Source organism: Nannospalax galili, unplaced genomic scaffold (genome assembly GCF_000622305.1).
Source record: "Nannospalax galili isolate Female #2095 unplaced genomic scaffold, S.galili_v1.0 scaffold450, whole genome shotgun sequence".
In the NCBI taxonomy this organism is placed as follows: domain Eukaryota; kingdom Metazoa; phylum Chordata; class Mammalia; order Rodentia; family Spalacidae; genus Nannospalax; species Nannospalax galili.
In genome coordinates this window covers 951,297-972,745 of record NW_008329134.1, presented here as the reverse complement: position 1 = coordinate 972,745, position 21,449 = coordinate 951,297, and the positions used below count along the sequence as shown (strand labels likewise).

General features: G+C 37.0%; 1 protein-coding gene across 6 annotated transcripts in view; it reads right to left on the bottom strand.

The window, feature by feature from the left end:
* Tmem196 (transmembrane protein 196) overlaps positions 1 to 17,136 on the bottom strand; it is a 57,894-nt gene extending 40,758 nt beyond the window's left edge. For 3 of the 6 annotated variants that reach the window (XM_008832630.3, XM_008832637.2, XM_029563271.1), the window contains exon 1: positions 16,112 to 17,136. In XM_008832630.3, the coding sequence (XP_008830852.1) occupies positions 16,112 to 16,258 (147 nt within the window). In that variant the 5' untranslated portion in view covers positions 16,259 to 17,136. Of the gene's footprint in view, positions 1 to 16,093 lie in introns of all 6 variants that reach the window. The other 3 variants (XM_008832615.3, XM_008832623.2, XM_029563276.1) reach the window with 2 other exon arrangements.
* Between the last annotated feature and the right edge of the window lie 4,313 nt (positions 17,137 to 21,449).

Here is a 21,449-nt window from a genome sequence, read left to right as displayed (position 1 = left end):
TGTAGTTTATAGTTAAATTACATTCTCTGCTATCATTATAAGAGTGGGGAGATTAATGTTAAAAATCATATGGCTAGGGGACTTAAAGGGACTCATGAGAGTGCATTTCCTTCCCTATCAATCATTGCGTATGTTAGTAAATGATTCTTTCTCTATGTGAAAAATTCCTTAAACACATACTTGGTGTTTTGAACTTCTAATCAGTTATCATTTTTAGTATTAATATGAAATACGGCAAATACAAAAATTATCAGTGAATATTTGTTGAAAATTGAGTACGTGAATGAATTTCCAGGTAGCAGGAACAGTGGGAAAAATTTTCCCCTTGTCACAAACACTTTCTCTACTTCCTCACGATAGTTGAAATCACTGTAATAAAATCTCACACAGAGATTTCAATTTTACTACAAAAAAAACCTAAATGTTGAAAGACCTGTCCATTTACAGTGGGACACCTAAGTGTCCACTTGGGGCAACATGCTCTGTCCCTCAGCTGTTTCTGGTGTCTCTTCTAGAAGACTGCTTCTGTCTTCTACGTTTACTATAAGTAAAACTATGTTAATGTAATTTTAACTCAAATTGTCTTTAATCACTTATTATTCACATGTGGCAAAATGAAACAGGAAGAGAGTTTATTGACAGGCTAAGATCTGTGCAATAGAATTTTAAATTAAGTCATAACGAAAGCTATATATCTAACTCTACCTTCTAGTAGCCACATTAAGAGAAAGGTGAAATTGCTTTTAATGGCATATTTTCTTGACCCAATGTATAAAACACTTTTTTTTTTCATGTAACCCACCTGAAAAGAGATACTTTACATTCCTTTACATACTCAGCCATTGGAACCCTATGGTATGGTATATTTTCAGCACACATCAGTTCATGTTATCCACGTTTAAATCACTTCACAGTTACATGTGCCTAGTGGCTACTATATTTACTGCATATCTACATGCCACCTACCTCTAGCAATGGCCACAACTCAGGGGAGAATGCATTTCTTCTCAAATGTCTTATCACCCCAGAAATGCCTGACATTTCTAAATTCACTAGTTTTAGGTGTATCTGAGCTAGAGAAGCAGTTTGCTTTTCATTTGCCAGATTTGTCAACTGTGCAATATCTTCAAAATTTCTACCTTTAATATGGGAAACATTCTTGTCTTGCAACTGTACTGTGTTCCTGTGTGCCTGTGTGCCTGTGTATGTGTGTGTGTGTTTGGTACATGTGTGTACATATCCATTATGCATGTTTTTGTGCATGTGTAATTTAGACTTTAATGTTGGGTGTTTTCCTCTTTTGCTCTCCACTTTATTTTTTAAATATTTTAATTATTATTTTTATGTGTATATGTGTATTGCCTGCACGTAGGTAAGTGCACCATATCATGCAATGCCCGCGGAGGACAGAAGAGGTGTCAGATCCCCTGGAACTGGAGTTAGGGACAGTTGTTAGCTGCCATGTGGGTGCTGGAAGTCAAACCTGGGTCTTCTGCAAGAACAGCCAGTGTTCTTAACTGCTGAGCCATCTCTCCAGCCCCACACCTTATTTTCTTGAGACATAATCTTTCACTGAACCTGAAGCTCATCAATTCTACTAGCCTGGCTGGCCAGCTTACTCTAAGTATCTGTTTGTCTCTGCCCCTGCCAGGCTGATGTCAGAGACATACACTGTCATGACTAGCTTTTACATGGGTGTTGAGAATCTGAAATCAAGTCCTCATGCTTCTGCAGCAAGTTCCTTACCCACTGATCTATCTCCCTCTCCTTTTTATCTTGTTTTAACCTATATATCTCTCTTTGAGCTTCAGGGACTGTTCTGGAGATCTAATAGCCTAAGATGGTTAATGATACACAGTAGTAAAATTGAGTTAATGTTGTATGCCTTTCTCCAAAATACTGTTCCTCTGCAAAAGTCTTTTAATTATAATTAATTGGCATATAAAGGTGTTGTATAATGCTTATCTCTCATAATAATATTTTAAAGTTTTATCTCCATACTAGAAACCTCAGCCCACCATGCTCAAAAGTAAATGATGGAGAAGTAAGTACTTATGTTTCAATGTGGCAATACTAAAAATCATTTAACTCCCAAAATGTTTTTCTAAATATTTTAAAAGTGTATGGGTGAAAACAAAGTATATTTGTTCCTAAGCACTCCAGAAAATCATATGTAAGCTTGTTAATTTTTGTTCCTATATACTAGAGATGAAATCATAGTCGACTGCCAATATTAATTGCCATAGGACTTTGATGGCCCCAGTCCAATGTCTTTAAATGTTCCCAGCTTGATAAACAGTCTTTGGAATCTGTTTTTAAAGGCTTCTTGAAAGTTGTTCACTTACTTACCTAAATTGATCAGTAGTTCTTGTGGGTTTGAAAACGGCTAAAAATTAGCTTCTGTTTTCTGCTTGTTTTAGAACAACACCCTTGAGGGCATGCCAAAGTTTTGTGGAAAGTTATTTCTTTGAAATTTCCAGAGAGATGGAAACCCATGAAATTTGTTGAAATACTTATTATATCACATCATAGTTTAGCTGTGCCAGTAATTTTGGATAATTCCCATTTGGTTTGGGGTAGTAGCCAGCAGCTCCCTTGTGGTTTGGAGCCTATTTAAGGATACCTGCTTTTTTGAGATAACTGTGGAAACAGCGTTAGGCTAAGAATTAGGTGATTTAGACTCTTTCCTGGTTCTACAGCTAGCCAGCCAATTCCACTAAATTTCTGGGCTTCAGTTTGTTTATCTGTAAAATGATGGCTTTAGGATAAATTATTGCTCTGATGCATTTAGAATAAATTATTTCTAAGTCTCTATCCAGTCTTTATTGTGTGACTTAATTATAGTTATTATCCATCAGGGAAAGAAAGAAATCAATGACATTTTCTGTGTATCTCATACCGGAATGCTCTCCTTTTTACTCCTGGCTAGTGACTACTAACTCAGACTGGATAGAAAACAGCAGTTTTCATGCTGGCATGCAAAAGTGTTTCAAAAATGTTCTTAAAAGTAAAAATCCAATCCTTTTTGTCTGTTTCTCTTTCGCTCTACAAGGACCAATCTCCCTAGCTAGGATTGCATATGACCATTTTCCTGGCCTTACTTCCCTTTCTCCATTCAGTCTCCTTTTGTTTGCTTATCTTCAGTTGCTTACTCTCCACGCACTTTTGATAAGTAAACAGTGGCCGATACATCTCAGGCCTCATCTTACAAGGAAACTGTCTCCTTTGAGCATCTCTGACTCCTCACTCTTAAAAGTTAGAGTGAAGTCCCAGCATTAGAAAGGCTGAGGCAGGAGGATCTTGAGTTTGAGTCTAGTCTGAGCTGTAACAGTGAAGTTCTGTTTCCAAAAAACAAAATAACCACCTAAAACAACTCCCAAATCAGGATGAAATCAAATTGACAGCAGCATGCGCATATACATATAAAGCCTTCAGCGATTTTGGACACCTGTTGCCTTGCTACCTCACCTGACACTCTCTTCTTTCTCCTCACTGTCCACACTGCAATCACCCTAGTCTTCGGTGTTTCTGAAGTACACCGAATTTCTTTCATATCAAGATATTTACCCATATGATTTTCCAGGTTGGAACAGTATTATTCCCCCTTGTGGTCTAAGTACCTCCATATTATCCTGAAGGAAATATGGTTTCTTTACAGACACACTTCCTCATCTCCCTGATGTAAATAATGTTCTTTTATGTTCTCTATAAGTCTATGTTTTTCCTGTTTTGTAAGGCACAACTTTCACCTAAATTTGTGCATTATTTATTCATTGTATACATTCATTTTCAAATTGCATTATGCTTGCATATTCACTGGTGAATCTTCAAGGCCAAACTCAGAACATAGAAAGTGGCAGCTCTGGAATCAATATTCACTGAACAAATGCCATGGGAGAGACGTGAGGACAGTGAGCAGCTGGCTCATGGGAATGAGAACGGGAGACACCCCTCCTGGTTTCCCACACAGTTCTTCCTCCATACACCTGTAATTTCTCTTTTTGATTCACTGCGGCCCAGTCCATGGGTCACAGAGCTCAGGCCCATCAAGTATCATCGCCACCGGCCTCACCAGTAACTTGTTCATCTCCATAAGCTCAGCACTGGAGGATCTAGCCCTGTGCTGTACTTCTCACAATCAACTTGTCCGGGCTCTCTCTGCTGTGACTAGATCCACAGATCTCCAGGATAGCCTTGATTTTACCCATTCCCAAGTCTTCTGCATTTTTGACAGTGCTCATCTTTAAGACATTTTTTTTAACTCTCCTATTTATATTCCCTTCTTTTCTTAGTCCATGGAAAAACTTTGCTAATTATGCAGTGTTCTTTTTTTCCCTAAAGCTTAAACAAATTTCTTATTTTCTACCACAGACTGATGCACTGACAGCTCCATATAGCATTCCACTCCAAAAACTTTCACGATCAGTATAACTGGAAGTGGGTAATGTATGTCTTTACTAATAGAGCCAAGATTTGTCATAAATATAATTAACTTTTCTAAAAAAGAAAAAATTACCAGGAGGACAAAGTGTACAACAGATACAAGCTGTCCTAGGCTAGCATCAGGCCATCTTTGTACTTTTACTAACTGGGATAATAGGCAACCCAACTCTGCAAATATGGAAATTAACAGCAACAAAAACAACAATGAATACAACAAACTAGCACTCTGGGAAAAGAACATCAGTGTTGGATGAGGATGCACAGCACACATTAAGAGAATGCTTTTCAGAGTCTACTCAGTAATTGAATGTAAGATGAGCATTCAGAATAAGTTGTGAAGAATTCATCCCATATAGTGTAGAGCCAAATACTTCTCAATAAATTCAAGTGAAAAAGCCATCGCTGAAACTTCCCATTGGCTTCCCATGCCTTTTCTTCACATCTCCCACCCCAGTGTCGATGTGGTGTGACATTTCTTGTTTTTAATACATTATGCATTATATTATGTTCCAATTTTGCTTTGTGCTGGTTTTTCTTTTAAAAAATTATTGAACAGTTTGAATATGCTAATAAGGCATTTTGACTTTAGAGCTGTTTCTGCTCCAAAAGTGGCAAAGGAAATTATAACTAAACTTTTGAATTTTTCATAAGAATAACTGAATTTGAATATTTAAATGTTAGTTATTCAAATAAATCTTATGGTCACTATTCACTTCTATATTTACAAAAACAAAACAAAACAAACAAACAAATGAAAAACCCTGTCTTTAAGATACCAGACAAAAAATTAGAAATTTTTCTCCTGATTATAAATTTTTTATTATTTTGTTATTTTCTTAACTATCGTAAGTGAATTATTTAAAAAATTAAATTATATGAGAATTTAAGGTAATTATCACTTCTGGTGGGGGAGTAAGAGAAGATGTGATCAATATCAGGTATATTGTATTATCAGTAATATTTCATTTAGTAAAGTAACAAACTTTTTATATTTTATGTAGGACTTTTATATTATATAAAACATAACAGCAATTTAAGAAGTATATTTATAAGCAACTTAAGTTGCTAACAAGCAACTTAGTGTTGCTTAAGATAGATTATCCTAGTTTACATGATTTTTGCTTCTATTTTTTATCTTTAAGAATTGTTTGTCAGATATTGGTAACATTAACATTAAGTTAGATATTGGCATAATTTTGAATGATATTCACATATAATATTCACAGCTTGATACCTGTGGAAACTCTAAAGGAGTTTAAAATGTAGATGATTGATTTACTGTTGGGGAAAGTTGGATACATGACAGCTTGTAGTCCGATTTGTGACATTTTCTAATGGAGTTGAAAACAGCCAGTGCTGGGGGTGGGGGTGGTGGTGGAAGAAAGTGATGGTTGGTTTTCCCACAAACAGCCAACACAACTGATAGAAGTTCATCCAAAACACATGGCAGCTCCTGAAAGCTAGTCAGTCATGGAACTTAACTAGCTGCACAGAAGGTCACATCATGAACTTGTCCCCATATCAGTACACAGGAAGCCCAAATGCAGAATATAATGCATACCAATGAGATTTATCAAATTTTTTCCAAGCAATTACCTCTCTTTTGCTTGCCCTGTGCCAATGTGTGCATACTCACATTCGCACATATTTCTTTTTTATTATTTATATTTTATGTGTATGAGTGTATTGCCTGTATGTAAGTGCACCCATATTGTGCAATGTTTGTAGAGGTCAGAAGAGGGCATCCCCTGGGATGGGAGTTACGGATGGTTGTTAGCCACCATGTGGGTGCTGGGAACCAAACCCAGGTCCTCTGCAAGAGTAGCCAGTGCTCTTCAGGGCTGAGCCATCTCTCCAGTCCCACACATATTTCTTCATGTTAAAATTTTTTTTTCTTTTGTTACTCACTTCATTATCCTGTATTAAATCACTGAATTCTAAAGCCTCTCACTGTTATCTCATAAGTAAAGAATTTTGTTTGATAAGATAAATGGTATAATGGAAGTAGTTGGAATTCTTAAGTAGTATGTTATATTATAAACTCATTGATTTTAATATTAATATTATCTCTCTCTCTCTTTTTTTTGTCTCCTCAGAAAAACCCATGTAGGAAAATAATTGGCAAGAGACAAGTAGAGCAAAGAGCTAACACTGCCAACAACCTAGATAATGAGAAAGTCAAACATGTATCTTTATTTGGTAGACCAAACAAAAAGAATACTTTTCTGTCTCAACATTTACCTAAAATAATTATCCTGAGATCTTGGAGCACTGCACTAAATCACAAACAACATTACTACTGTTCAAAATTGGTCATCAAGGTAATGCATTTTCTAAAAGATGGCATATAACATAAATGTTAGCAAATCTAGAGTTGAAGGCCAATTTCATCAGTGGGTTTATAGTCATTGCTGTGGGTCAGACATGGTTTTGAACACTTAATATGTACATTAATTGGTTTTATGCAAATATCAATTTAACTTTTAAAAATATTTTATTTATTATTTTTATGTGTATGTGTGTATTGCCTGCATGTAGGTAAGTGCACCCATGTCGTGCAATGCCCTTGGAGGACAGAAGAGGCTGTCGGATCCCCTGGGACTGGAGTTACAGACAATTGTTAGGTGCCATGCGGATGCTGGGATTCAAACCAGGTCTGGGATTTTGCAAGAACAACCAGTGTTCTTAACCCTGAGCCATCTCTCCAGCCCCCCAATTTAATTTTTCAGAGATCAAGAGGAGTAGTATTGCTACTTTGCTGATGAATTAGCTAATTATCAATGTGATAATGAACTCATTTAAGTAATCAGAATATATAACTAGAATTTGAACTCAGAATTTGAACTATTAAAATAGCTCTCTAGTCTATTTTCCTTTTTCTGTGGTAAGCTGATGCCTCAGATTAAATGCACTAGTTCTTATTTTCTGTATGCCAAGAATCTGTGAGAATAATGGAATGCAAGACACTGAAAACTTGACGAATCCGCTATCAACATGAAGAGACCCCTAGATGTGGTTAGCTTCATAAGAAACATTTGGACTTCCTTCAAATATTTTGACATCCCTCTTGCTTTTCTCTTGGGACCCAGGGCTGGTGATTCCCTTGGATTTGTATAGTAATGCCTTTCTCTACACTCTTGGCCTTATGACCATCCGGCTCTTCCAGCACAGCTCTTGAAGCCTAGGTGGGAATTAAGTGCAGACTACTTTTGTTGTTCTTATAGGAGTCTTTTATAGGAGACTTTCAAAACTTTTCCCATTTTACTTGCCTAGGTAGATTATCATTTGCCAGTTTTTACATGTACATGTCACGTGTCTGCCCTAAGAATGCTGCTTTCCTCAGTTCCCCAAACATCCTTTTCTATTGCTCCTCCCATGCTTCCATGACTTTATATAAACTAATAGCTTTGTTTTGAAGTCTTTTTTCCTCTGTGTACTAGAAACTTACTTGACCCCTGAGCCCAGGCAAAGCTCCATGAAGAAATTGTCTTGGCCCATGGCTGATATTTCTTAATTTGAATACTCGCTTAAATTTGTAATTTTCATCTTTCTGACTTGCTCTCATAAAATTTAAATAATTTGACACACATAATTTAGTTTTATTTTTTAAAGCTAAATTTTATCCCTTAAGGGTAGTAAAAATTTATATCAAATATCTCAAGACTGGATACTCTGATAACATGTGGGCTGTGTTTCTTGGTTGGTTGATTACACCAGTGTCTGAGAAAATAGAAAAAAATGTATGATTGGGACATGGCCTTATGCCATCCTGTCTGACTCATAGTTATTCAGGATGGAGAACAAATAGTGAGGTCAGGCCTCAATGAATGACATTTTTCATAAAACTTTCCCAAACTCCATATAATTAGATAGAAAATGTACAGATTTTTGAAATAAAATTGGTAAGTGCTAATACTGATTCATCTGATTAAATACTAAGAGTAAGCTCTATTCCTATTTAAACTTCCTAAAATAATAGGTGTTGTAATTAGATATACCAATTTTTGTGGCCAAGCCTAGAAATTAGCAAGTCATAATAATAAACCATGTCTACTCTTATTTCTACCAAGCACATAGATCAAGTTACTTTGCTCCAAAGGTTATTTAACCATTAATATTTTCTTTGATTTGAGCATACAGTTTTCTTCAATATGTAGCAATAGATCTTAGCATGGCTTCTCAGTAGCCTTAGTACTAAAAATAATGGGTACTACTTAAGGTTACAATAGACATTGTGGTATTAGATATGTAATTGATGCATCTGTGAATGATGCAGGACGTAATAAACACTGCTTCAAGAACCATTTGGCTAATCTAAGAAAAACCATAATAATTTCCAAAATATCAAGTACCTTTAAAAGAAATAGTAGTTTTCACTTTTGTTTTGACTTTCTTGGAAGTATTTAAATAGTTTAAAATGTTTTCTAAAGACTTTATTTTATAGCACAAATAGAAGTTACTATATCCTCAGTTTGACTTGTTTAATTTGATAATTGTCTAGTGAATTTGATTACTTAATATGTTTATCCTAGTTTGACTGCCTTCTATTTAAAAAGAGAAACAAAGATCGGGGCATTTTTATAGCTAGAGCTATTTTCTTGTTTGGCTTTAGGCTAAGTATTTACATGATTTATTTTCTTATAGTTATTTTGGTACATTTTTATAGTTGCTGATCGACATGCCCCAGCTAAATCAAAACCTAACAACACATATTACACACAAGAATCACAAAAAAGAGTCAAATAGTCAAATTAGGGTTGATTAAGGGTGTTGGAGAAATGTTGAGAGCCAAGGCATCCCTGGTGAACTCAGAGACCCCAAACAGTTTCCCCAGCATGAGGGCAGCTGATATGCTCTGGTACAGAGGCAGCTGATATACACTGGTCTCTGCAAGACTCAGAACAAATACTTGACAAACATCATCTTCTGCGCATCATAACTTGAAAAAATTGAAACTAGGATTTCCCTCCCTTTGCAAATTAGAAAGCTGTGATGTAGCAAAGAAAAACAGTTTATCCATGGCTACAGTTACACTGAGATGTTTGAATCCATTTTGATTGTCATTCAGTTTGAATAAAGTATAGACAGATTAGATTTGCACTCATGAAAAGGAGTGTGTGGTTTTGATCCTTAAAGAAGAAAGTGGCCACACACTTTTCGCTCCCTTTCATAGAAATGTGCTCATGCTCAGTAAGGCCCTCCCCGTATAGTCACTTAATTATCTGGGCATCATTCTCTTGGCATGTTGAAGTATCTAACTGTACAGTGACAAGCAGAAAGTTTCATTAAATTACTCAAACAATAAAGTTAAATATTTAGCCCAACTTTAGGCCTATATATATTGGAATAGAAATGTTAGTTTTTGAGACAGTGTCTCACTATGTAGCTTTGGCTGGCCTGGAACTCTCTTTTTATATGTACACTAAGATGGTCTCAAACTTACAGAGTTCTGCCAGCTTTGCCTTCCAAATGCTAGGACTAAAGGCCTGAACCACCATGTCTGGGTTAGAAATGCTATTTGAACAGGTAAATGAGAGACAGAGAGACCACACATAGGGAGTACAATAATCTGAAAATCTGAAATATGAACTGTTAGAAATATAAAAATTTTGAGTGCTAACAAGTAGAAAATTCAACATCTGACCTTATAGCCAAAAGGCAGACTCACTAAAATAATTTACAAAATTATATCAGTCTCTCTCTATAGAATGTATATGAGGCATAAATGAATTTCATTTTAAACTTGAGTCCCATGCCCCAAATGGCTCACTATACACATACAACTATTCCAAAATCTGACAAAATCTAAAGCTTGATAATGTCTAGTCCCAAGCATTTCAGAATTTCAGATAAGAAAAATCTAATAAAGCTTGATAATGTCTAGTCCCAAGCATTTCAGAATTTCAGATAAGAAAAAATCTAATTGTGTGTGTGTGTGTGTGTGTGCGTGCGTGCGTGTGTGTGTGTGTGTGTGGTGTGGTGTGTGGTGTGTGTGACTTATTTTCTATATGTGTGGTGCTGGGGATCAAACCCAGGGCCTTGAACATGCTAAAAAAGCATTCTACCACTAAACTATATCACAAGCCCAATGCTTTTTAATGCACTAATTTAAATTTTATAAACTTCACAAGTGAAAAGAGGTCTCTGACCTAATATTACTTGGACATTAAACAGCTGAAGTCTCTTCTTTGATTGTGTGCATGTATGGTTGGCAGAGTATATGTGCATGCACATACCACAGTACACTATAGCTGTCACTGAGAGAAAGACACACATTTAAAATATTATGGTTTGGGTATACCTCCTAATAGAATTAATTGCTTTATGAAGACTAAGTAATTACACAAAACGTTAAACTTCTTGGTGGTAGATGAAGTACATATTAGATGGACTGGATAATAAACCCCTACAACTAGTCAACTCTATTTTTGTCAAAGCATTCAAATTAAAAGAGATGCAGTTTTGTTCAGATGACATTTATATCAAGCAAATTGCCAGCAATTTGGTGACTGATGCAAATATTTCACATCCCATAATGTTCGTAAAGTTAAGACTTCAAGTTATTCCTTTGGATAAGAGTCATGGACTGGAAAAATTCCAACGTATGCTATGTGCCAATCAATAGAATTTAGATGAAGAAAATTTCAAAATATAATGGCCAAAAGACCATTTTCTCCCACCATACATTATCAATCAATATTAGAAGTAATATATACTTATGTTTCTTTTGATACATGATGTGAATAATAACCACCCTGTCTCTCAGCATTGCTTAAAATTTTTGAGTCCTAAAACCACTACTCAGTAGCATTTGGGAATGAGGATGTGAGTCATATAGGAGACTGCCTGGGATATAACAGAATTCATGAACAGTATTTTCTCTAAAAACTTGATCACAACTGAGCTATATTATTCAAAGCTAACTATTCATGCAAGGAGAAATGTTTCTGAGATTTTAATAAGATAATGCTGACTAATGTTGATGAGGTGGTAAGGAAGCAAACTTCAGTATTCTTTAAAATATCATCTTAAGCTGGGCATGATGGAGCATGCCTTTAATCCCAGCACCTGAGAGGCAGAGGCAGGAGGATCGCTGTGAGTTCAAGGGCAGACTGGTCTGAGTTCCAGGTCAGCTGGGGCTACAGGGAGACCCTGTATCAAAAAAATAAAAAACCAAAACAAAACAAAAAATTCCCCCCAAATCATCTTAAAATATTCTTTACATGGCTCACTTATATAATTAAAATTAATCTAAAACACAACAGACAAATATACATTTCTATTTTTTTCTGAGGCTAGAGAAAGTATTTACATCTTCTGATAAGGAATATGGATCCCTTATGTATTTTGACACTGGAGAAAACTGATACATTATCTGAGCAGAGACAGATTCATTTCAAATTATGCATATTTGGAGTCACTAAGGAGTTAAAATGGTTTTTTTGATAAAAGAATTTGACAGATTAAATATGAAATATTTTGGAGCAATAATAATCTGTATACTGCATTTCACTGTTGAATCAGAGGTGAATTTCAACTACAGTTGACTGAGTTGCTATAGTGAATTGAGAGTACACAGAACAGGTGTGTATATTGATTGTGCTACTAATTTCATTTATTAAGCAATGAAGTTATGGTATAACCAGCAAGTATGCTCCAGAAAAATAAGTAAAAATCACTCAAACTTTAAATGATTTAGTTAAGGAAAGTCTTAAATATTTTATGAAATTGCCTTCAGTTTACATGTGAGAGAACCAGGTTTAGAAAATTTAACAAGCTTAAAAAATGACTATCAGAGATAGCTGAGAGAAATTATAGCAGGATGTCAATCAAATATAATTCACCATCAAACTGCTCTAAATACAACCATCTGACTCTCTAGACCTAGACCAACAACAAAGTTCCCAGTGGTTCAGTGGTCTGTGTACTACTAAGCCCAGTTTATCTCATTGTAGATGATGCATTGTAGGCCAAGACAAATGATTTACACAGCAACTTGGAAACACAACCCTGCCTATTAACTACATGTCGATTAGTCCTTCATATTGATTATACTTCACATGAGTTATCTTTTCTAAAAGACTCAATGGTTCATTCATTGTCTCCCAACAGCTTTGCACTCTTAGTTTGTAGTTTTATTGTAATTCTATCAACTACAACAAATTGTCAAGCATGAACAAATAAGCTGTAGACATGTATACCCTTCTTTCCCTATAAAATGATAAAGGATTTTCCCAACTAATTGTCCTTTTAAAGACTGATCATGTGATATGACTTTTTGGATTGTGAATAGTGTTAGAAAATCATCTGCATTAGCATCTCTGTTATACACTCCAAGCCCTTTATCTCAATATTATTTTATCTTTAATTCATTAAACATGTGCATGTTTGGAACCAAATAATCAAACTATCTTCCTAAAACCTCTGTGTGCTTGTCCTAGATAAAAAAATTATCATTTCAAAGTTTCTGTAAAAGTAATTCCTCTGAGTGCAGTTTTTATTTCCATTGACTGTAAATTTAATTCAGAAATACGTAATGATGATATCAATGTTTTGAAATAAAGCTTCACATACTAATCAAAACACAGTCTGATTTTTAGACTGTGTACTCTGACAGCTTAATTATTGTAAGATCTCATTGGTATTCATAAATAATACAGATTTTCAATTCATAAATTTCCAGAGAGAGTAATAATTATTTATTGAATTTCCCTCTGTATCTTCCTGGGGTCTCTGTGGAGACAATGAATTGATATCATTATGATGATGATTAGAAATATGGGAGATGTATTGCCTTCATCTGGCATACAACATTTGGCCACAGTCATTCTTTCTGTCCTTATCTTCCTCTTACACACTTAAGCCTCAGAAAAACAAAGGAGCCTTTATGTCCCATTCTATCCCTGTTCCTTGCCTTCATCCATGTTGCCTAAAAGGCTCTCCCTTCTCACACTCTTCCTCTGCAATGTTGGACACCCAATACTAGTGGCTTTCATTTACTCAAGGATCATGATAACTCACGCACTTTGCTAGAAGCATTATTTAATTGAGGCATGTGGCCATCCCATTTTGTGGATGAGGAAACTTTTTTTGTCACCCAATTATGAAGTGGTAAGTCTGAGATTTACAACCAGTTTGATTTAAACACATCCTATGATACATTAGCACTGTGGGACATTGATTTCAATGCTAGCAAAGCTTCAAGAACAATAGTAAATAGTACTTCTTCCATGGATATTTCACTCTCTATGCAAGCTTTTCTCTTCCCCCTTTCTTTTTTATCTATCTGAAATCACACTCTGTCTTCCTACCATGGACAAAGTTAGTGATGGTCCCATTGTAGGTATTGCCACTTTGAAGATAGTTTCCTGAATTACCCTTTATAGCAGCTCTAGTAAATAGTAAAACACTTTCAGTTGCTAAGCCTTTTAGAAGTATTGGTTATGTAAATTTATCAGAGCAAAGAAGTAATGAAGTCCAAAATATATCAGAAAAGAATTATAGACATCATTTTAATAATTTACTTATAAAATTTATACTTTGAAAAATATGATTACCCCAATAAGGAAATTATTTCTTACCAAATTTAATTTTTATGCTGGTCTGGGTTTATAAAAGTGAGCAATTACTTGAACTTTAGTCTCAAATCATTCACTGAGTTGACTGCATTGTTTGATTTTATAGAACCAGATAATAGTATTCAAAGCTATTGTTCTAGGAGTTGTACTTACTGTAAATAATTAGAGTGGAAATGATAGTTTATGGAAATGACTTATCGATATGACTGATTTCTTTTTCCTAAGCTGATTTAAGAGCTCCATTTTTGTATGTATACATATATTGGCTCATCTATATGATATTAATTTAGTTCAGAAGAGACGAAAAATTACTGTTTTACAAATTCTAAGCTAATAGAATTACTTGGGAATTCTTAAAGATAAAATGATTTTTAAATATTATTTATAGAAAATTTGCTTTAACTCACCTAATTTCTTATATTTAAGGGGTGGGGAGTGTCATGAAGAGTATTTGAGGCTTTTCTTTCTTAAGCTCTTGAGAGATCACTTTTCTTCCCCTCTTTTTGCATGTTGGCCTTGCTCTGTGTTTGACAGTTGACCAGGAGAAGTCTTAGTAGTAGCAATAACCACAGCTCTCAAAATATAGGCACACATAACATGTGGAATTTTGTTATTTAAGATGTGCTTATAATCCTTTCAAATTTAAACTTAGTACACACACATACACATATATTACAAAATAAAGAGCAAGATAGTTTTTGAGGGGGTTGATAGGAACATATTGTGGAATTCAGAAAATGTGATCTCTCTCTCTGTGTGTCTCTGTGTCTCTGTCTCTCTCTCTGTCTCTCTCTCTGTCTCACTCTCTCTGGTCTCAGCTGGCTTGGAACTTGCTATGTGGACCAGGTTGACCTCTAACTCATAGAGATCCACTTGCCTCTGTCCTCCAAGTACTAGGATTAACAGGGTAGCCCACCACACCTGGCATTCTTTTTCTCTTTAAGTTCTGTGGTTTATAAACATGTTTATCACCTAAAAAAAACATAAAAGCTAATTATCTAAGGCATAATTTTGCCAATATTAAAAGTTCCAGAACATCTCTCCAAAATTAATAACTTTGAAATGATTTTTCTTGAATTCCTAAATGGTCATTTTCCCTTAGTAACCTAGAGTTCAAGTAATGAAAGTATAATTGCTAAATACAATATGTACTGTCAGTGATAGCCACACAATAAATTATGCAGAAAATATTATCAAGCCAGAGAACCACATGGACATGGCTGCAGAGAGAGAGAGAGAGAGAGCGAGAGAGAGCTATTTTTCCACAATCAGATTTTCACAAGGAATAGTGCTTATTTTATTGGTTCTTGGTAGAAGCAAAGGGTCTGTAAGACTTTCCTCAAGATTCACACTATGTAACTAAACAATATGCTTGTGTCTGTCTCTGACCTAAAGAAAAATCATGACATTTTTCTCTGAGCAGGTAGCTACTCTTAGAATATCATTACACATCTTATCGCCGGCTCTTTAACTGATATCCTAGAACTTACAAAAGAATATTCAGAGGTGAAGTACCAGAAAGCTATTAAGGTAAATTCAGAGCAATTTGTTTGGGGATGATGTTCATCTCCTCCAGCCTTTCACACACTCACTTTTGCATTCTGCCCTATCACTGTTGCATCAGTGCACCTTGAGCACTACTGCCCACAGATAAATGCATAACTATCCTTGCTTGCTCCTGGTACAGGAAAATGATGCAACGATTCAGTAAAGGACAGAAACAACTAAGTGAGTTTGCCCTTGGCAGATGTGACCCTGTAGTCATCAACACTGGTCAGTCTTTTGCGGAATCAGCCAGTGGAGTTTGACAATCCCCCCAGCATCCCCTCCCCAGCCCCCAGTTTAAACAAACCATTCAATTTGGTCTCAAGCCCAGGAAGTAGGGAGAGAGAGAAAAAAGAGAGATCCTAACACATAAAAGAACAGCATAAATTGGCACAGCTTTTCTATGCGAACTATAGGGAAGCCAGAGGAGATTTATGGTTTTTCAATCCCCTGGAAGGAGTTACTAAGCCAAGCACACTGAGCATCCCCGAAAAGAGGTAAAGAGAGAGTGAAATGGCTCAACGTACACACACCCCGCTCCATACCGGGGACGAGTCTCCGAGCTGCGGCGTGTGCTCTCGGAGGGCCAGGCTGAAACTGACCGCCCCCACGGCCACGCTGGACACCCCCAGCCCTATCTCCAATACAGAGAGCACCAAGAGGCTCCCAATGATCTGGCCGCTGGTGCACATCCTCCCTGGGTCATCATTCCTTCCAGCTCAGAGAGGGAAGCCGACCATCCACCTTCTGTCTTCCACAGTCCTTACCCCTACCGCCCCCTACCAAATTCCAGATCCCCAAACTTTTCTTTCTTCACCGGAAAGACATTATCCACAAGATCTGGATTTCCAGAACCGGAGATCCTCCTTGGCACAGCCAGAGGCGAAAAAACTGCTCCTACCCCTGGCACGTTCACACAGGGGCCTCAGAGACAGATCTTCCTGGTTCGGAGTGGGAGTCCATGAGGGAGCAGTCTGGGAACCGGCTCTGGAAAGGAGCGAACCAGAAGAGTCGCGGGAGACCAAGCCCTGCTAGCGAAGCGCTGTCCAGAGTTCTGCCGCGTCCCGGCTCTGTGCACCCCAAGCCCGCTCCTTCGGTGGCCTCTGGCACCTTTCAGACTCCCTCTCTTTCCTGGCCTAGGACCTAAGCTTTGCTTTCCGGAGATTAAAGGGGCTGCTCCCAGACCCTCACGGCCTGTCCTCTGGTCTCATCTCCTTTGTTTTCGTGGCAGCGCAAAGTGCTTCTGCGAGTCCCTCGGTCCCCAGGCGGAGCGGGTGGATGATATTCAGTATCACACTTGCTGTGTCGCCAGAAAAAGCGACCTTGTCTGATGGCCTCTTTCCGTCTGAGTTTTTTCTCCGTCGTCGTCGTCCTCTTCCTCCCCCTCTCTTGATCTGATTCTCTCTCATTGCTATGACCTCATTGGGATTTAGGAGGTTGACGGAGGAGGGAAAAGCCTGGTGGATTTGTGGGTTTAGGACCAGCACTCTTGGTTGGCCCCTGATGCGCCCCGCCCCGGGGACCCTAACCACAGGAATCCAAAGGAGCCCTACCTCCGCATCTCCCCCACTGGCTGCCTTCTGGGCTTCTATCCAGCCAGGAGGGAAGGGGATGCTTACGTCAACACCGGGCTCATTCTGTGCAAAACTTTCTTCTGTGTGTTGCAGGACGGGGGAGCAAAGAGCAGAGGAAGGGAGAATGCGCAGGAATAGAGAGAAGCCAAACCTTTGATTCATTAGGATTCCTGGGGACCCTCACTGAAGGACTCCTCTGTCCCAGTGAGCCCAGGCTGGAGCTGCTCATTGAGAGAACCCATTCTCTCCTATCCTGACTTGTCGCCTTATCCTAGGGGAGCTGAAGTAGTTGGCTAGAGACATACTTCCTCCAGAATGTGGCCACTGCTCTCTCCAGCCCTCAGATCCTTGCTTTTCACTAGCAACATACCTACACATCCTGAGGTGGTAGTCAGATCCAACCGGGACCCTGTGTTCTCAACTACCTTCAGTTGAGATAACTACACGTAAGCACCACACTGGAAAAGGCGTTATTTAAAATGAAATATTCGTCTCAGTCCATAACTGGTTTTGACAGCCTTTGTTTGCCCTGAATCAATAAAGCGGGGAGTCAAGCATGGCTTGGATATTTTTTGTTGTCCTTGTTGATGCAGCTGGGAGTCTAGATGTCTGGGAAACTGGGATTCGTGAAACAAGTTTCTATTTCCCTGATTTTCACCTCAGGAAACATCACAAGGTGCCCCCCACCTCAAGGATATTCAGAAGGGAAGGGGTGAGATGTTCTGAGGTTATGGACTGATCATCTTCCTCAAGAACTGGGTTCTCCAGTTAGAGACAGGTTGAAGGAAAATGTAGACAAGGGAGGTCAAGTTATAATACACAGTGACACTTTGACCTTTGCCAACATGCAGACAAGTAAAGATCAGCACTTCTGTGATGACAGGCTTCCTGAATTTTTCTCAAGCTCCAATATTGAGAAAACAGAACTCTGCAGCAATAAAGCAAGTTTCAACTTTTAAATCTTTGTTTCAGGGCTTGTTCCATAGCTTAAGTTATACATTATCATATTTTTATGATATATTTATTGTACAAATTGAAAATTGGAGTCATCTTTAAAATTAAAAAACAAGGGAGAAGAAAAAGTCTTCAGTTATAATATTTGGAGCACAACTTATACCTTATGTTGACTAATAATTACTGACTTCACATTCCTTTCCATTTTTCAACATCTTTCCCTTGAGATAGCCAGTTGCTAAAATACTACAAATGATTTATGGTTTTAATGACACACCATTTATGCTTAATTTTGTAGAGATAAGCCTCATAAGCAGAAATAATAAGGCATTTATGCCACCTCAACTCTGGTTTGAATTTAGTCATTATTGTTTAATTTTTTTCTTTTGGAAGAGAATAACAAATTGTATTAATTGTGGGAATAAATTGATTAATGAGACTTCATTGGAAGAGAATAATACTAAAAGAACATTGAGTTAATATTAAAAATATGTGAATTAAAAAAAATCCAGACATGGTGGTACACACCTTTAATCCCAGCACTAGGGAAGCAGAGGCAGGCAGATCTCTGTGAGTTCAAGGCCAAGCTGGCCTACATAGCAAGTTTCAGGCCAGCGGGGGCTACAGTGAGACCCTGTTTCAAAAAGACCAAAAAAAAAAATGTGAAGTTTAATGAGATAAATTCCATGTATTGTGTTTGTTTTTTCACCCCTGACAAATGTAAAGGCTTGAAACCAGTTAAATCAGCATCTTAAATCTTAATCTTAGGCCCAAACAAAACCACTATTGACTGATTCAGGGTCATTTGTGTAAAGTCCAAAGTTTCTAAAAATTAAATTTTGCTTAGAAAAGATCAGCTCTATCTTCACTTATAAGTAACTGCTGATAAGCCAAAATAAAACAAACATTTTGGAAGTAAAATATCAACTATCACTATCCACAAAAGAAATGACTGCTCTTTGTTTTAATACATCATTATCAATGTCACAGTTTCAAAAGAAATTTACCACACTTTTATATTTTGCATACCTTTTAAATTGATGTAAAATTTTCCTAAAGCTGGACCTGGAGAATGACTCAGGAGTCAAGAGCACTGGCTGCTCTTGCAGAGGATCTGAACCCACATGGCAGCTAACAACCATCCATAACTCCAGTTCCAGGAGATCTGATGCCTTCTTCTGACCTCCACTGGCATTGCATGATAAGGGTGCACTTACATACAGGCAGGCAATACACTCATACACATAAAATTTAAAAATTAAAAAAAGATTTTTTAAAGTGATCTCAAATACATCTAAATTTCCTCATACTGAACATGGGAATCAAGAACAAAAAATGAGTCTAAGCTGACAAGGTTATTTATTACTGTTACTATCATTATCCCTCAAAATTATTTGCTAGAAAAAATTATAGTATTAAACTCTATAAATGAAGAGAAGCCACATGAAGTTCATTCCATCCAAACACTGCCTTCACAATTCAGAATTTATTTTTTCTTATGTCACAGTACATCAGAAGTGTTACTCATGAGATCCACTGAGATGAGGCTCAGTCCTTCTACTTCTTTAATAAGAATGATTAAAACAATCACAAACTAGCCACCTGCTGTTGTATATGACACAAATGAAGGTGTAGGTAGCCTCAAAATAATTCTAAAGAGCCTTAACTAATAAAAATATTCTTTATGATTTACTCTTTAAGGGTTTGAATATTGCAAATAAGTTTTTAAGAGTTATGAGGTCTTTATACACTCTTTTCTCCACTAGATTCATACATATTTTAATATCTACATAAGGAAATAATGAAGAATTGGTACACAAATTCCTTCTGCTATAGTTTGAATGATATTCATCAAGGGCTTATGCACTGCAATCTTATATCTTAGCCTGTTAAACTCTCTAGAGGAGGTAGAAAATGAAAGTGGCCTAGTGGGGAGTTAGGTCATTGGAAGTATCCCTTTGAAGGAGATGATGGGACCCCTCTCATTCCTCTTTCTTTTACTTGGATTCCTGACTGTCATGAGGTACACTGCTAAGATGTTCCACAGTGCCACAGACAAGTGTAGCTAAAATTCCTTTTGGGAGATGCAAACGATGTCTGTCCCTTGCTCCCTTGGTCCCAATGACAAAATAAAGTACAGGTTCTCCAAACTGCAGTCTAGGAAACCAGTGAGTTTATTGGGCTTACTTACAGAATAATGGGTGAGAGTGTACTTACAGGAATGTGGGTGCTTTCAGCCAGCTAAGGCCACGCTGAAAAGTTTTCATCCAAACATGGGTAGTGGCTTCTCTAAGAATGCACAAAATGGTGAGAGCACTTCCCCAAGTTTCCTCAGCTCATATACCCTTAAGTCCCTCTTCCTCAAGCAATGAGGACTGACTGACTGGTTGGGGGGGTCCTGTGACTCTCCCTGTTCCTCTTTCCTTGTGTAATGTGGCAGTCAACAAGAATAGCTGTGATGATTCTAGGCAAGTGGGTGCAACCAGGCTTGGGAAGATGGCATCTGTTTCTGGTCTGTTTGCTGGACGATAGTCCTATGTAATAGCCTGTCACCTATGGACTGCAGCCTTCAAAGCAGTGAGATGAAATAACGTTTTATTTTCCAAGTTGATTCTCTCAGATATTTTGTCACAGCAATAGAAAGCTGGTCAATACACATCTACCCTTAATGTAATGGCATATATTGTCAAAATGACCATGGCAGTCACTAATATAATGTTATTTATTGAAAAGTTCCCAATTTGTGAGTGCTTAACTTTGATCATCACCTGATTTAAAGTGTGTGTTATAAACAAAAATTTTATGGTTGTATAAGCACTGGATCAAATTGTCAATGTAGCCTAAAATATTAGTTATTTGCTAGTTTTGAAGTAATGGGAATCTACATAATATTTTAATAATGTTGTCAATATGGTTAGAAAAGACTCTCCCTCAAGTTTTAGGTGGGATTGGATGAAGTGGATCTACTAAAAGTCAGGAAAAAATCCAAAAAATATCCCGATTTTTTTCTAATTTGACATCAACAAGCAAAGACAATTAAGCCAAAGTTTTGCCTTTTGTCGATTTTTAGTGTAATGTTGTTCAAAAGTGCTTCAGTGCTTATGAATATTGCTTAGAGAAAGTAAGCATATTACTGTGTTGAGAACATATTTCAATTTATATCTAAAATATCATCTCACTATTATTGACCTTTGAACATGAAATCTAATATATAAATTATACTGTTTTCTAAATTTTAGTAGAGTGTGGGTTCTTTCACTCTTGGTCACTATGAAAAAAGTGGGACTGCAATTACTTGGCTACTGTATATAGAAAATACCAATAAGCAGTTTCCAGATACAGGAAATAGGTAACA